A 16,272-nucleotide genomic window follows, 5' to 3' on the forward strand; every position below is an offset into this window, starting at 1 on the left:
TGTATTTTTTAGATTATTAAGGTAATCCTTCAATAATACAGATTTGTCAATGTGAATCTGAGATAACATTATGTGTGGATTCAGTCAGTCCCTTTAAAACAAAACAAAATGGATCTAATGACTCATCCTTTCTGTAGACCACATGGGTGGTCAATAACCTGTCTTGGAGTTCTCTGATTCTTTCTTCTGCTTAATCTAGTCTACCGCTAAACTCTTCTAATAAAATTTTCAGTTCAGTTACTGTGTTCTTCAGCTCCATGATTTCTGTTTAGTATGTTTCAAAATTTCCTATCTCTGATAAAAGTCTTACTTTGCTCATATACTGTTCTCTTGACCTTTATGAGCATCTTTATGACTATAATTTTTAATTCTTTGTCAGGTAAATCATATAACTGTTTCATTATGGTCAGTTTCTGGATATTTATCTTCCTTTATTTGGAGTATCTTTGCCTGCTTCCTCATTTTCCTTGACTCTCTATGTTGGTGTTCTACATTAGACAAAGCAGGTACTTCTTCCAGTCTTCATGGACTAGCCTTATACAGGAGGCCTCCACCAATCATCCCAGCCAGAGATTCTGGGGGCCTCTACCAACTCTTTCCCTTCCCAGGTAGAAGCAGGCAGCTGTGGTTTCTGTTCACCCACTCTTTGTTGAGCAGAAGGTGGAGTTATGGTGTCTGCTAGTCCAAACCACTGTCTTTGTTCTCCTCTAGGCAGCTAGACTGTGTTGAACCTGTCAGAGCTCCCAGACTGGAAAGACAGATGTCAGTTCTTAGTGTAGCCATGGAGGCGGTGGGGCACTGGATGCATGGATCTCTTTCTTTCCCCAGGCGTAAGCTAAGAGGTGAGATTTGCCATTCACTCACTTTGTGCTGAGCAGTGGGGAGGATCTATATCATCTACCAGCTCATGCCACTATCTCCATTTGGCTCTGCCAGCTAGACTGCTGAACTTGTCAGAGCCCTTTGGAAGAGTTGGGGTACCAGATATGCAAACCAACCCTTCTCCTCCTCTGGGAGAAACAGAGAGCTATGGGCCATCTTCTGATCTTATGGCTCTGGGCCAGAGGCAGGGACTCTGGCAATAGGGTCTCCTAAATCTCCCTACCAGCATTTGTGAGTCTGGTTCTGCATTCATCCAGGGCACAGGAGTCTTTCAATTAGTTTCTGGATTTCTCGCAAAGGGAGTTTGTCTGTGATTGTTGCTGAATCAGTGTGTTTATAGGGGAAGGAGGATCTAGGGCTTCCTACTCCACCATCTTGCTGATGTCACTCGATACCTTTCCTGACATTTTTGAAGTATTTAAAAAGTGGACATTTTAAATTAAAAAAGCAATCTTTTAAAATAAGATCACCTTCACGGGGTGCCTGGGTGGCTCAGCTGGTTAAGTGACCTACTCTTGGTTTCAGCTCAGGTTGTAATCTCAGGGTCATGAGATCAAGTCCCTTGTTAGGCTCCACGCTTAGCTCAGAGTCTGTTTGGGACTCTCTCTCTCTCCTTCTACTCCTCCTGCTTGCTCTCTAAAATAAATAAATAAATCTTTAAAAAAATAAATAAGATTACCTTCATTCCTACTTTCTAGTTCTATTTGGGTCGCCCCACGGTATAAAAAGAGAATGGAATTATATTGTGGTCTTTAAAAAAAGTAATGTGACAAAGTAGAATTTTGTTAGGTAATTTTGTTGTTAAAGAATTATGCCATTCTCTTAACACTTTGTGAAACTCAAGTATAATAAGCAAATACAAGTTTTTATTTTTTATTTATTTTTTTAGAGGATTTTATTTACTTATTTGTGAGTGAGAGTGAAAGAGTGATCACAAGCAGGGGGAAGTGGTAGAGGGAGAAGCACACTCCTCATTGAGCAGGGGGCCTGACGTGGGACTTGATCCCAGGACCCTGGGATCATGACCTGAGCTGAAGGCAGATGTTTAACTGACTGAGCCACCCAGGCGCCCAAATACAAGTTTTCATTTGGGGAAGAGGAAGGGAAATACAAAGTATAAGCTACTCATGATAGACCTGGGTAGGTGCTGAATGGATGAACTTAGAGCATCTTGAGGGCACAGGGTATTTTCTGGGATAGACCATCTAAGAAGAAGGTGACAATAATAGTTAAAGAATTAAGAATTCTAAGTAAAAACTCACTTATTCTGAACTTTTTTCTTTGGATTGGCTCTACATCCTAGAAATGAAGAAAAAAATTTTGAATATTATCATCTTAAGCTACATAACCTTCTGCTACCAATACATAGCTCCTACCTCAGAAACTGGAATAGTATTCAAAACTATTGCTTGGAAAGCAGATGAAATCAGAATGCTACTATGAGTTCCCTAGATCATTAGTATTAGGGATTAGGAAGGTTTTATAAGCTGATTGAGGAATCTAAACATGGAACATAACATTTTATGGAAAAATATATTCTAACAACACAACTCTGAGAACATAACTCATTTATATAAATCGAAGGCTTCCAGGAGACGAAATTTGAATTTACAAAAACAAAATGATAATAATCAGGGCTCCTTCATGCTTTACAAACAGATTTAATAGAAGAAATTCTTGACTAGCAAGTTCCTTTAATTTCCAAGGCAATTTACAAAAAAATGTGTCTATTACTTAAAACATTGTAGAAAGCAAATGAAAATTATTATTTTTTTTTAGCAAATGCAAATTTAAAAGTATGACTTACTTTGTTGGTAAGAATGCACTTAAATTTAAAAATAAAATTGTGTGATCTTCCAAAGTATCTCCAAAGAAAGAGAGTATGCGGGTCTCTCCATGTAAAACAAGCCATCTAACATAAATGGTCCAATGTCTAGTTCAAGTCCTTTACGTAGTGTGTTAGATCCAGCTCTCTATCTCACTTGGCAAAAGCAATTATTTATCCTAGATAATGCCTAATTAGAGGTAGCAAAATATGCATTTACTGCATTTTAGGGCTCATAAATAAACCATCAAATGTAGTTTTCAATGTTAAGTTTAATATTAAAAGTTTCACTTTGGGGCGGCTGGGTGGCTCAGTCGGTTGAGCACCTGACTCTTGGTTTTTGACTCTTGGTTTTGGCTCAGGTCATGATCTCAGGGTCATGAGACTGAGCTCTACATTGGGCTCCATGATCAATGGGGAGTCAGCTTGAGATTCCTTTCCCCCTTTTCTCCTTCCCCCGCTTGTGCATGCGCGCGCGCGCACACACACACACACACACTCTCTCTCTCTCTCTCTCTCTCAAATAAATAAATCTTTTTAAAAAATCAAAGTTTCATTTTATTTACTGATAGATAACTTTTCCTAAACTTCTATTTTTATAAGGCTTTGATCATAAGCTTAGTGCTTTCTGTGACTTCACACTTCCTTGAGATTCCTCAAAAGAGACTGGAGAGGACATGCTCAGAAAGTAGTTCCCCCAAATAGTTCAAATTGTTTTTAAGGCTATATTTCCATCCTCCCCATCATGTGGCCTTAAAATTCTATAAGCAGAGCTTCATTCATTTCAAACATCGGACATATTAATTTCAGGACTTTTTTCTTTTTATAGCTATTTTCTAAGCTTATTACTATCATTTTACCTTCAACTTAACGTAGAGGTGGGAACTTTCGCTTCTGACTATGATGGAATAAATGGCATTGGACTAGCTTTCCTGCTTTGATAAAACAGTTGAGGTAATTGTTCTGGGCAATGAACAATAGGCAATGTAAGACTGTGCTAGTGAACCCTAGACCATGTGGAGACAATTTCCTAATTATACTGCAGTATGCTAGAATTTAAGTAAGCTGTCTTGCTAAGCTGAGGAGGCAAAGATCAGAGTTCAGGAAGTTCATAGTTAGAATCTGAAGAACAGAGTATCTGTGCAAGTAGCAGAGGTTAGCAGTCAGAAATACAGGTGGGGGTTTCCTGTGAGTAACTGGCCCAGGGCTGTGCTAAAAATGAGGAAGACGAAACCATATGAGGCTTACTAAGAAGCAGCTGCTGTGAGCTTGGGTTTGGACTGGAACTATTCAGACACTGCTGGAGTTGGAGGCTTAGCAATGCTTGAGAGGAGAGACCTCATTATTCCTTTATTAACAAGCGGAACATCCAGCTGGGAGTCTGGAAAAACCATGCCTTAGGAGGTATTTTTTTCTAGAGTAAGGCCCACTCTAGACAAACCTAAAACCAAGCACTAGCAATATGCAAATGGGATCAAGTTTGGAGATTGAATCCTGCCAAGTTTGAGGGGCTTAGAAAGCACTGTGGCTTTCCAGAGAATCACCTTAAGAAAGCATAAAAACCAGGTTTACGTAAGTTCAAGGTGATCAGCCAATAACTGAATTGCCAACTTGAGCAAAAATAACACGCTTCACAGGAAGATAACAAAAATCTAGAATCTATAAACAGAACATCAACAATATCCATTACATAATCATACAAAGAAACAAACAAAAAATATGACCCAGTTATTACGTAAGACTGATGAATCACAGGCCTGTACCTCGGAAACCAATAATACATTATATGTTAATTGAATTTAAATAAAGTTTTAAAAAAATATGACTTAGTTAAGAAAAAAAGCAATTGAATAGAAACTAACACCAAGATAGGCAGATGTTGGATTTAGTAACTACTACAGATATGTTCAGGAATCTAAGGAAAAAATATTTAGAAGATTAAAGAAAAATATAGTCTTAATGAGTGAATAGACAGGGCCACAAAATATGGAAACTATAAAAAGAAAGAACCAAATGAGAATCTGGGAACTAAAAATACAAAAACTGAAATACAAAATGTATTGGCTGGCCTTAACAGCAGACTGGTGATGACAGAAGGAACTTACTAAACCTAAAGACAGGTTGTTAGAGAAAAGACTGAAGAAAAATGTACAGAGCCTCAAAGATCTGTGGGACACTGTCAAATAGTTTAATACACATGTAATTTGGAGTCTTAGAAAGAAAAGAACAAGTGGGGGCAGAAAAAAATATTTAAAGAAATAGCCAAAAATGTCCTAACTTTGATGAAAAACATCAATTCAAAGATCTAAGAAGCACAACATCAAGAAAGTTAAATTCTTAAAAATCCACATCTAGGAATATCATAGTGAAATTACTGAAAACTAAAGGCAAAGAAAAAACCTTGAAAGCAACCAGGAAAAAAAGAAATCGCAGAGTTCTGTTTCAGATAAAGAAAGCTACAAAAGGATATTACTCCAGTCTAACAATAATAAACATCGGATAATCTACAAAATCTTGTTTTCTTGAGGCTGTCAGAAAGTTGAGGTTACAAGAGAATCAGGTGAACTAAATTTTACAGGGTGACAAATACATCTAAAGATAGATAGGACACATAACTTATTTCATCTTTGGCAGAGCATTGGCAGCAGAGGCAGCTGTCATAAAAGCACTTAAGAGTCAAACAGTTAAAATGCTAATAAATTCTTAAAGGTCATGGATGGGCCAGCATGACAGTTCATAATCACTGGGAACCCCAGATACCAGAGGAGTATTCTTCCTCGGGCCCACCACCAAGACTGGGGGCAGGGCACAAAGGAATGAAATCCTGAATCTTCCTCTGACTTTTCTCTCATATGAAGCAAAGGCTTGAGCTGCTGTGGAACTGGCAGGAAACTCTAATCCTCAGGATTTAAGCAGAGAACCACTATCTCTTGGGAAAGAGAAGATGCAAAAGATGTCTGCTGCTGGGAAAGGGGTAGTTGCAAGAGCTGCACCTGAAGGGAAGGGCAGGCAACCTCCCCTATTCCAACTGTGGGCCTTGTACTGAGTAATAAGCAACAGCTGGCTACCACTGGAAAAGAGCCAGGGAACCTTTCCATCATAGATTCCAGGCAAGGCAATAGCGCTGATGAGGAAGGAACTGAAGCAGAAAGCCATCTTCGCCGGGTGCGTCAGGAAATCTGCTTGGGGCCAAGACCTGGCAATAGTACAAAGCAGAGGTCCACTGCTCTGTGGAAAGTGCAGGACTGTTGAGAAAGTCTCATCCCTGAGCCCCAGGAAAATAGGAACCTCTAAAGACTGACTCTGGATAAGGAGAGCTGAGTAATGCCCCTGCCTCCACTATAAACCTTACACAGAGGAACAACAGCAGTCAGCTGTTCACGAAGCCGGACTTTGAAAAAAATGCATTGTATACACTGGAAAAATGAGGAGAATGACTATTGATTTCTCATTAGAAACAATGGAGGCCAGAAGAAAAGGGAGTGAAATCTTTAAAATGGTAAAAGAAAAAAAAAAAAACCAAACAACTCAACCCCAGAATTATTGGACACTGAAAATATCCTTCAAATATAAGGATGTGATAAAGACATTTTCAGATAAATAAAGGCTGACTTTATTGCCAGCTGACTTGCAGAATTACCAAAGAAAACAATTTAGCAGTTTCTTAAAATATCAAACATACTAACCATATGACCCTGTAGTTCCACTCCTAGAGAAATGAAAATGTATGTTCACACACAGACTGGCATGCAGTTTTATTCATAACAGCCTCAAACGAGAAACAACCCAATTGTCCATCAACAGGTGACTAGATAATATATTGTGGTATATTCATACAACTGAATATCACTTAGTAATAAAAGTGAACAAGTTACTGGTTTATGCAATAACATAGCTAAATCTCAAAAATTATTATGCCTTCTTGAAAGAAGCCAGACAAAAAGATGTAGATTATAAATAATTCTCTTTATATGAAATTCTAGAATTGGCAAAACTGATCTATAATAATAGAAATTCAATTAGTACTTACCTGGGTTGTGAAGGGATAGATAGGTTGACTGCAACGCTTACAATAATTTCCTGGGTGTTTGAAGTGTTCACTATCTAGACTGGGGTAGTGGTTACGGGGTGTATACATTTTTTAAAGTCATGGCACAATACAATTTAAATGTGTGCATTTTATTGTATGTAAATTATACTCTAATAATACTCATTTTTAACAGAGATATTATCCTCTTCAGAGTTATAAAACATTACCTGTATAGATCTGTCTTGTTATCAAACCAATCTGATAAGACTCGAAAGGTAAAGAGAGGAAAACGCTGATGAAGAACATGAAAGCTCACATTTTCAAAGGTGTAGTTAGTTAGAGCCACCTAAAAAAAACCCAACAAAACCAAGACTTCATTACAATAATGCTTGTATTTATGTGCAAATTTGGTTCTAAAAGATCCAGAATATTACCTCAAACTTTTCAGAGTAGATATGAAAGCTCCCTGTAAAAATGATTTGTTACAACTGAATCATAAATAATTTAAAACTATGTATATTAGGCCTTCTAGACAGAAATACTCATAATAAGCAAATATTTAATTAGAAAACAATCAGACCAGATGAGTTCAACTTGGTCATGACATACTTAAGAGATCTCAGTTTTTACCACTTCTTTTTACACTCTATGCCAATATAAATACTGACAGAAGCATTTAAAAAACTTTTTAAAAGTTTATTTTTTTTTAGTAATCTTTACACCCAACGTGGGGCTTGAACTCATGACCCTGAGCTCAAGAGTTGAATATTCTTCTGACTGAGCCAGCCAGGCACACCTGACAGAAGCATTTTTACAGTATGATAGTTCTGTCAATATAATGTCTTAGAAATTGCCTTTAATATCTGTTGGGAAGGAAATGTCCAGACTTTTCAAATCTTTTATTGTATCTTTCCTTTTTTGTTTACATAGGGAACAATGTTTACAGTCGTGTGTATAGTGGGGATCTACAACAAGAAGCATGTATATATATATTTTTAAGATTTTATTTATTTATTTATTTGAGAGAAAGAGAGAGGGAGAGTGAGAGAACATGAGCAGGGTGAGGGGCAGAGGGAGAAGCAGACTCCCCACTGAGCAAGGAGCACCACGCAGGCCTCAATCCCAGGACTCTGGGATCATGACCAGAGCTGAAGGCAGATCCTTAACCGACCGAGCCACCCAGGCGCCCCAAGAAGCATATATTTGCAAACAGTTTAATGATTTAACAATTTCTGTAAATAATTTTCAGGCTTTTGCAGCTGTAGATTCTCACTGTGAATCCCTTGCTTGCTCATGCGTTCAATGTATTTGCAATATCAAATATACAGGTTTAGTATTTTTGCCTGTTAGTGATTGTTTCACGTGTAATGTTTTGGTTGAGATGCTAAATGGAGGATGAGTACGGTGGATGCAAATGTGGGAAGTAATTTTAATCATGTGTAACTGGTCACAAGGCCTAAGTTGCAGTAACAGTTGCTGTTTTATTTAACAGTGCCTTGTTGCTTTGTATGCATTAACTGTTTGGGTGTAAAGACTGTGGGTCTATCCAACAGGGAGTCACAATATTTAAATTGACCAACCTAATATTACAATTACTTTGAGGTGGCCAAATGTAAACTAAAAGCCTTAATTAAAGTGGTACAACTTTGTATAACTTAGCATCAGTACTTCAATAAATCTGAATTACATGCAAAAAAAAAGAAAAAACATTTTTAAGCAAGTTAATTTTCTATCCTTTCCATACTTACTTTTTGGTCCATGAAGACATGCTGATTAACAGAATTCTACAGATTCAAGAATGAGTTATCTAGTTAAGGGCAGGCATTCATCCTACTCCCAAGAATTACACTGGTACTAAGACCCAATACATGGACATTATAGAGTCACTTAATTTCATCCCAAAGCAAAAGATTAAAAGGAAATGGCAGAAATGTTTCCCCATCCTCAAAATATGTAGGAAAAAGGGGCACCTGGCTGGTGTAGTCGGTTAAGTGTTCGACTCTTGGTTTCAACTCAGGTCGTGATCTCAGGGTGTCTGCTTGAAGATTCTCCCCTACTGCCCCACCCCCCACTCATGCACGCTCTCTCAAATAAATCTTTTAAAAAACACGTAGGAAAAGTATGTTAATGGGTGAAGAATACTAAAAAAGGGCCCAAATTCATAAAACATACCTTACCCAAATGCTATCTCAGAAACACCTGCAGGACACAAGCAATCTAGACAATAGCAGGCATTTCAACGCAAAATAGAAATTGAGGAATCTGCTGTTCTCATTCTTAGGTCAACTTGGGATTCGGAGGAATAGTTCAAAAGTACTTCACATTGTACATTATAATTTTAAAATATTTTCTTTTCCACTTCTACAATCCAGCAAGTATAAAGCAGGGATTGAATTTTAAAGGCTTATCTCAGTGTAGTGACCCAAACTGGTCTGTCTTTATCTATAATTTCTATCAATCTCCAGAACGACAGCACTGCAATTAGTATACCTGCAAGCACACACACGTGCATACACACAGAGTTTTAAACTTTGGAACAAGCCTAGTCTAGACTCACCAGTATAAAGCAGGTACTAACCCATTATCTTGGAAGTAAATCACCATTTTTTCCAACAATCATTACTAGCCTGGAGTACTTCTCTCAAAAATAACTCACCTTATTATCAAATCCTGTATTTGAGTGACTCTTCTACTTGTTAATGAATAGTTTCATTTTTTCCCCCCCTAATTCCCATTTAGAAAATGGAGCTATACATCTGATCTCTGGTAGTTACATGATTACCTAATACAGAGTATAGCACTTTAGACCAAATCTAAATTTTTGCTGGAGTATACATCTTGGTTAACATAAGCAATCAAAAAAACCTCTACAGAAAAGGTCACCTTATTGTCCTGTAGCTCTCTCACTAGGGAAAATTTTGAAGCTTGCTATGTAAGTTGACCTATAAGGATTAACCAGCAGATTTTGTGACTCAAACTTAAAATCTTAAGAAATTGGTTCCCAATATCTGAGACAGATGGCAGATCTATGTTCTGGGTTGATTTTATTTCAAACAGAACAATTTCACAAATTGGATTAAGACTAAACAAATATTAGAACCTTATGGTACCTACTCTACTTTGAGTCTTCTTGATGTCACAGGAGCATATTTATCCCAGCTGTGAGTAAAACTAAAGGAAGGAAACATTAACTCATGAATGAAGATGATCTATCTTCAGAATGTTCCAATCTTTGGAGAGTGATTTACTCTAGAAGTTGAAATATGGATCCAGAAATATGAAGTAGGAGTTACTTGTTTTCAGGGGAAATCTAAGTAAGATAAACATTAGATAAATGTACTATGTAGAGCAAAGTCAGAATTGATATAAAGAAAGTGTTACAATGTTTGTACATTTATTTATTGATAAAGGAATGGTCTGATAGAGGTATGGTTACACTTTTCCATTCACAGCTGCAGTCAATGTGCAAAACACAATAATCACTTCAGAAATAAACTTACTCAGAACTGGGAGAGGCAGTCAGAATTAGTGCAGCGGAACAGAGAAAATAAAGATGAAATGTACAAAAATTTAAGGTGAAGAACTCATGAATTTTTATGTATTTATACAACCGTGTAACCACCACCCATATAAAGATATAAGAAATTTCTGGGACTGAGCATCTGGGTGGCTCAGTCAGTTAAGTGTCTGCCTTTGGCTCAAGTCATGATTCCAGGGTCCTGGGATCGAGTCCCGCATCAGGCTCCCTGCTCAGCGGGGACCCTGCTTCTCCCTCTCCCTCTGTTTGCCCCTCCCCCTGCTTGTGCTCTCTGTCAAATAAATAAGTAAACTCTAAAAAATTAAAAAAAAATTTCTAGGACACTGGAAGGCTGTCTTCAGAGAGCTTAGTATATATTTTGTTTTATATAATTTTTATTTATATATTTATTTTATACATATTTATATTTAAAATAAAATATACACTAAACTTCCTGAAGACAGACAGCATGCCTACAATGAGTCTGAGTCTTGACTCCTACGAGCTAACGAGGCTTTCAACAAGTCACTAAATCTCTGTGAACTTCAGTTTTCTCTACTTGGAATAGTACCTCACTACTCTGTTGTCTTATTTATAGTTTGTATCAAAATATAAAAATGACCAAGTCTGTAAATGATAAAAGCAATATATGAATGGGAGCGAGTACAGTATTCTACTTCTATATAATCCTCATTGCCCATCACATTGTCTTATTTAAAAGCACCTGACATGCTTATTGACAAACTAAAACTGTGATAGGGAACATCAGAAACAGATCTTAATGTTGCCAAACTGAGATAATGGGAGGCTTACATGCTTGTGTGGAACACCTGACTTTCCTAGTAGCTCTGTTGGGAGTGTTCTCTTCTGGTTCTTCATCTTATGACCTCTTTTTAGGATCTGATTCCCCTGTCTACTCCTCAAAATGTTTTCGTTCACAAAAATGTCTTTTGGCTCAATCCTGATCACTCTCTCAGTCCCTTCTTGGTTCTATCTCTAATCTAGACCTCTACCTCATACTTGGGACTTTCCTATTTACATTTTTCTTTTTTAATTTTATTTGAGAGAGAGAGAGAGAGAACGCACGCACAAGCAGGGGGAGGGGCAGAGGGAGAAGCAGACTCCCTGCTAAGCAGGGAGATGGACTTGGGGCTCGATCCTGCAGGACCTGGGCCCCTACAGGACCTGAGCCGAAGGCAGCCGCTTAACAACTGAGCCACTCACGCATCCCCCTATTTACATTCCTATTTACATATTTGGGACTTTCCTATCTTCACCTGGTTATCTGACTGATACCTCATGCCCTACATTTTTCCACCTAACTGTGATTTTAAATCATCTATGCCAGAACCCTGATAATTATTCTTGACACCTTCTCCTCTTCATCTTTTCGTACATCTAATTCTTGTGGATTTATCCTCAAATTGTTTTCTGAATCCTTATCCAACTGCCAATTTTCATTTGAGCTACCCCAATAATCTCACTGGTTTCCTTACTTCTAACCTTGTCCTCTTCCACGCTGCTGCCAGAGAGCTAGGTATAAGGCAAATTCACGCGTCACTGCCTCCATCCCACCCTAGCCACCCACTCCCATGATCATACTCCAAGTTCTATTACCCCCAATAATTACCCCCTCCATAATCTCATGTATCCTATTCTCTATCTCCCATCTTTGTAGTTTACTCCCTCTAGTACCCCAACCTCCCTCTGCTCCTTATCTAGCTCAAACTGCACAATCGTAATCACAATCTTGCACATATTATTTCTTTCTTTGCCTCTCTCTTGCTCTGTAATTGATTAACTAATCAATTATTTTTCCATGAAGCTACAACCCTTTGCTTGTGAGCTGTGGTTGAATCTAATCCTCTGTTACTTACGTTTGTGAATTTGAACAGAGCTGGCAGGTGATCACTTTTAATTTTTTGATGTGAATCTCAAATGGGCTGTCCATGCTACCTAGCTTTTATGCTATATTTTAATTAACCACTCTTGAAATCTCCTAGATAACAAAAGTCCCTCCACTATGTGTATTCTCAGTTGAGAACACTGCTATTTTACTGAGAAAACTGAAGCAGTCAGAAGAGAACTTTCACAGACTCTCATTGCCACATCCACCTACCAACATCTACAACCATATAATCTACCTCTCTGCCTGTGAAAATAGAGGAACCATCTATACTTTTTTTTCCCCCAAAGAGTTTTATTTATTTATTATGAGACAGAGAGAGAGAGCAAGAGAGTATGAGCAGGGGGAGGGGCAAAGGGAGAGGGAAGAGCAGACTCCCCACTGAGCAGGGAGCCTGCCCCTGGGCTCAACCTCAGGACCCTGGGATCATGACCTAAGCCAAAGGCAGAGGCTTAACGGACTGAGCCACCCAGGCACCACTCAGCTATACCCTTAATTCATCTAACCCCAGGCTCAAATTTGTGCAGTAGAGATGGCAATGAATAAGTATTTGGTACTTGGGAAATTCTCAAAAGGCGTGGATTAAGGTGATACCCAGAAGATCTCTAAACACCATCTCTTGGGGGAAGAGTCATTTATTCTTTCATTCAAGCAGTCAACAAGTATGTCATAAGCACTATTTAAAAGGCACTGTTTGTTACTGAGGATTCAAAGTCCAGAGGGAACAGCAGTAATTTTATGTTAAACAGGACAGTGAAGGGGCACCTGGGTGGCTCAGTCAGTTAAGCACCTGCCTTTGGCTCAGGTCATGATTCCAGGGTCCTGGGATTGAGCCCCACATCAGGCTCCCTGCTCAGGGAGGACTCTCCTTCTCCCTCTCCCCTTATCCCTCCCCCATCTGTGCTCACTATCACAAATAAATAAATCAAATCTTAAAAAAAGGACAGTGAAAACTAGTATATTAATAAATAAGCAAAATTTAAAAAACCCCAACAAGGCACAGAAGATATTCATTCAACTGTAAACTATATTGGGGGAATGCAACAGTTGAGATGTTCTAGAGAGAACAAGAGGATTTCACTTTCATTTTACATAGTTGTCTGCATTCATTTTGTTTTAATAGTGAATACAAATTATTTTTAATAAAGAGCATATTAAAACCAATTATAGAGTTAGAAACTGCTAAGTTTCATGAGAGAGACACAGATAAAAGAAACAAAGATTAAAAAGGAGCCTCTGGAACTGTTTAAATCAGAAAAAAGTTTGAGGATGTCTAATATGAAAATTCTCAGGGCCAGTTTCTGTCCAAAGTCATAACCCTTAAAGTTCCAAAATAACTTGAGATATAAGACAGTACTTCCCACAGTTCATTCAGGATTTCCTGGAAATTTCCAAATAGCTAGGAATACTCTGGGTCAGAAAGAAAAAAGTGACTCTCCAATTTGGCCCATCTGGGGGGGGGAGTAAGTTATCCAACTCATAACTTTCTCACAGTTGTTCCCATATTTACAAATAAAGATCAGATATACTGTATATTCAACTTAGAATTAGAGAAAGCCTTTTTTTTTTTTTTAAAGATTTTATTTATTTATTTGACATAGATAGAGACAGCCAGCGAGAGAGGGAACACAAGCAGGGGGAGTGGGAGAGGAAGAAGCAGGCTCCCAGGAGAGGAGCCTGATGTGGGGCTCGATCCCATAACGCCGGGATCATGCCCTGAGCCGAAGGCAGACGCTTAACCGCTGTGCCACCCAGGCGCCCCTAGAGAAAGCCTTTGACCCTGAATTCTCAGTAAGGACTAAAGAAAGCTCTAAACTTTAAAAAATATTTACTCCCCAATTTGTGATTTTAAGTTAATAGTGGATAACTGTACAGCTGCCTTTCGGATCTTCAGGGATGAAACTAAGATTCAATAATTTAATTTTGTGTTAAGCTATTCAATTTATGTGTTCATCACAGACAATATCAGAGACTGCAGTATGAAATATATAATGGAACATACAAACCAAATACACCACAATCTCTATACCTTCCATAACCTATGCGGTTTCATTAGAAATTATTTTTATTTTTTTAAAAGATTTTATTTATTTATTCATTCGACAGAGATAGAGACAGCCAGCGAGAGAGGGAACACAAGCAGAGGGAGTGGGAGAGGAAGAAGCAGGCTCTCAGCAGAGGAGCCTGATGTGGGGCTCGATCCCATAACGCCGGGATCACACCCTGAGCCGAAGGCAGATGCTTAACCGCTGTGCCACCCAGGCGCCCCTCATTAGAAATTATTTTGAAGTCACAAGGGATTCCTGTGCTCTGATAATATTTTAAGAAGAAAACACTAACATAAAATTATCCTCAAGCAGCTACATATATTATACATTTTCAGATTAGATGAAATGGGAGCATAACTTTAGATTCATGGTGTAGAAAGGAAATAAAAGTAAGGACATCTGAATTTTATATAAAGAACCTAATTCCTTATGTGAAAGAATTACTGTGTGCTGGTGCCCAAAGAATTGCAGAGGGTATGCTTGGAAAGTCAAATGTTTTATATAAATCTGGAAGAGCAAGAAAGATCATAGTGAATAATGAGTGTATAATAGAAAGTATATAATGAGAAAGTAGTTTCAAATAGGAGAAGCGATTGAAGAATACAGCTTTCTTTTAAATATAAACATTTTATCTGATATTATCCGAAGTCCAAAATCTGAAAATAGACCAATTTACAGTAGGCATCTTTTTACATTTTAATAAAAGAAATCAGGCAACTGTAAGGACGCAAATATGGTCTAAGATCCTATGCCCTTACATTTTTAGTTAAAGAATTCTCTAAGTGATTGCAAATAAGATAATTTGTTGAAATTTATACTACCAAAAATCCTTATCTGGACCCCCAAAGCCTCAATTGGAAGCTGCTATTAACCGTTTCCAAGTACTGTCTTTCCAATTTACCTTCTTAGTCTGACACAGTTTTTAAATATCCTTAGTTCCTTCCTGTGTGGAGACTAAATTTTTCTTACTTAATAAATTAGAAAGACCAAGCTGAATTCATCTAGCATTAAGGGCAAAAAACGATGAGATTATACAACATTTGACACATACAACATAAAACTATGATAGTTGTAGACTTTTCTAGCTATTGGTGTATAGACACAAATGGAAAAAAATTAAAACATATCAGTAACATTAAATAGTTCCGTAGCTTTGCATTTTAGAATGTAGTATTTAGTTTTGTAACTCTACTTAAGTATAACAAAAGTAATTCACAAAGAAGCATAAATTACATAAGTTACACCAATACTCTAGAATAACTAAAGTAGTTATACCATCCTAATCTCTTCTTTCCAAAAAAATTTTAGATGAAGCATGTTACCTCGTTTCGCATGATTCTCCAAAGATTTAGTGTAATTCGGCCAACAATATTTATTTCACTCATTGTATCTGATCCATAATCATCTCTTTCAGGTGCAAATCTGTTCTCAATTTTGTCATCTACAGACATGAATAAAGATTGCATCAGGACTCACAGAAACCAAATTTCCAAGCAAATTATGCCAATAAAATGAGAATAAAAATTAAAGAGAAAGATTAAAGATGAAATATAGTCGTCTATTTTGTATTAGGCTTAGTGAATGAATAGTCATTATTTTGATTAAAACAATTTTCTTCCAAGTTATGAATGAATTTTGTGAAATGGCTCTGAAAATTATATTTTTTAAATAATAAAAATGTGTATAAACACATATTTTTAAAATAATAAACCCTTTTCACTTTAAATTTGGTAATTTCTGGTGCTATTCTTATGACCCTTACACTACAGCATTTCTTTGGTGTTAGGATGAATATACTTATTCTTACACTGGTCATTTCCTGGAAAATATGGTAGAGTTTTGAACCTAAACAATTCTCTAAAAATTTGTTGACATCAAATAATGATGTTCATATTCAGAATGAAATTCTCCTAACTTTGTGTGGACAACTAGATGAGGAATAGAGTTCTGAGTCTAGTTTCTTGGGTGATGATTTTATCTAGAATACAAATTAAAATGTGTTTCTCTTATATAACACTGGGTATATACAAATGTTGTTAATTAAAGGATCTGGAATAATATATA

General features: G+C 37.3%; 1 protein-coding gene across 5 annotated transcripts in view; it reads right to left on the reverse strand.

The window, feature by feature from the left end:
* Positions 1-16,272, reverse strand: part of REV3L (REV3 like, DNA directed polymerase zeta catalytic subunit) — a 170,700-nt gene that overhangs the window by 36,886 nt on the left and 117,542 nt on the right. For all 5 annotated transcript variants that reach the window (XR_004628083.1, XM_034668994.1, XM_034668992.1 and 2 more), the window contains exons 20-21: positions 15,531-15,649; positions 6,965-7,083 (exon numbers count right to left, since the gene is read on the reverse strand). Coding sequence is in view for 4 of the 5 variants with exons in the window: in XM_034668994.1 (XP_034524885.1) it covers positions 6,965-7,083; positions 15,531-15,649 (238 nt within the window). In the remaining variant the exon portion in view is untranslated. The remainder of the gene's footprint in view (positions 1-6,964; positions 7,084-15,530; positions 15,650-16,272) is intronic.

The sequence above is a fragment of the Ailuropoda melanoleuca genome, chromosome 10, assembly GCF_002007445.2.
Source record: "Ailuropoda melanoleuca isolate Jingjing chromosome 10, ASM200744v2, whole genome shotgun sequence".
NCBI classification, from domain to species: domain Eukaryota; kingdom Metazoa; phylum Chordata; class Mammalia; order Carnivora; family Ursidae; genus Ailuropoda; species Ailuropoda melanoleuca.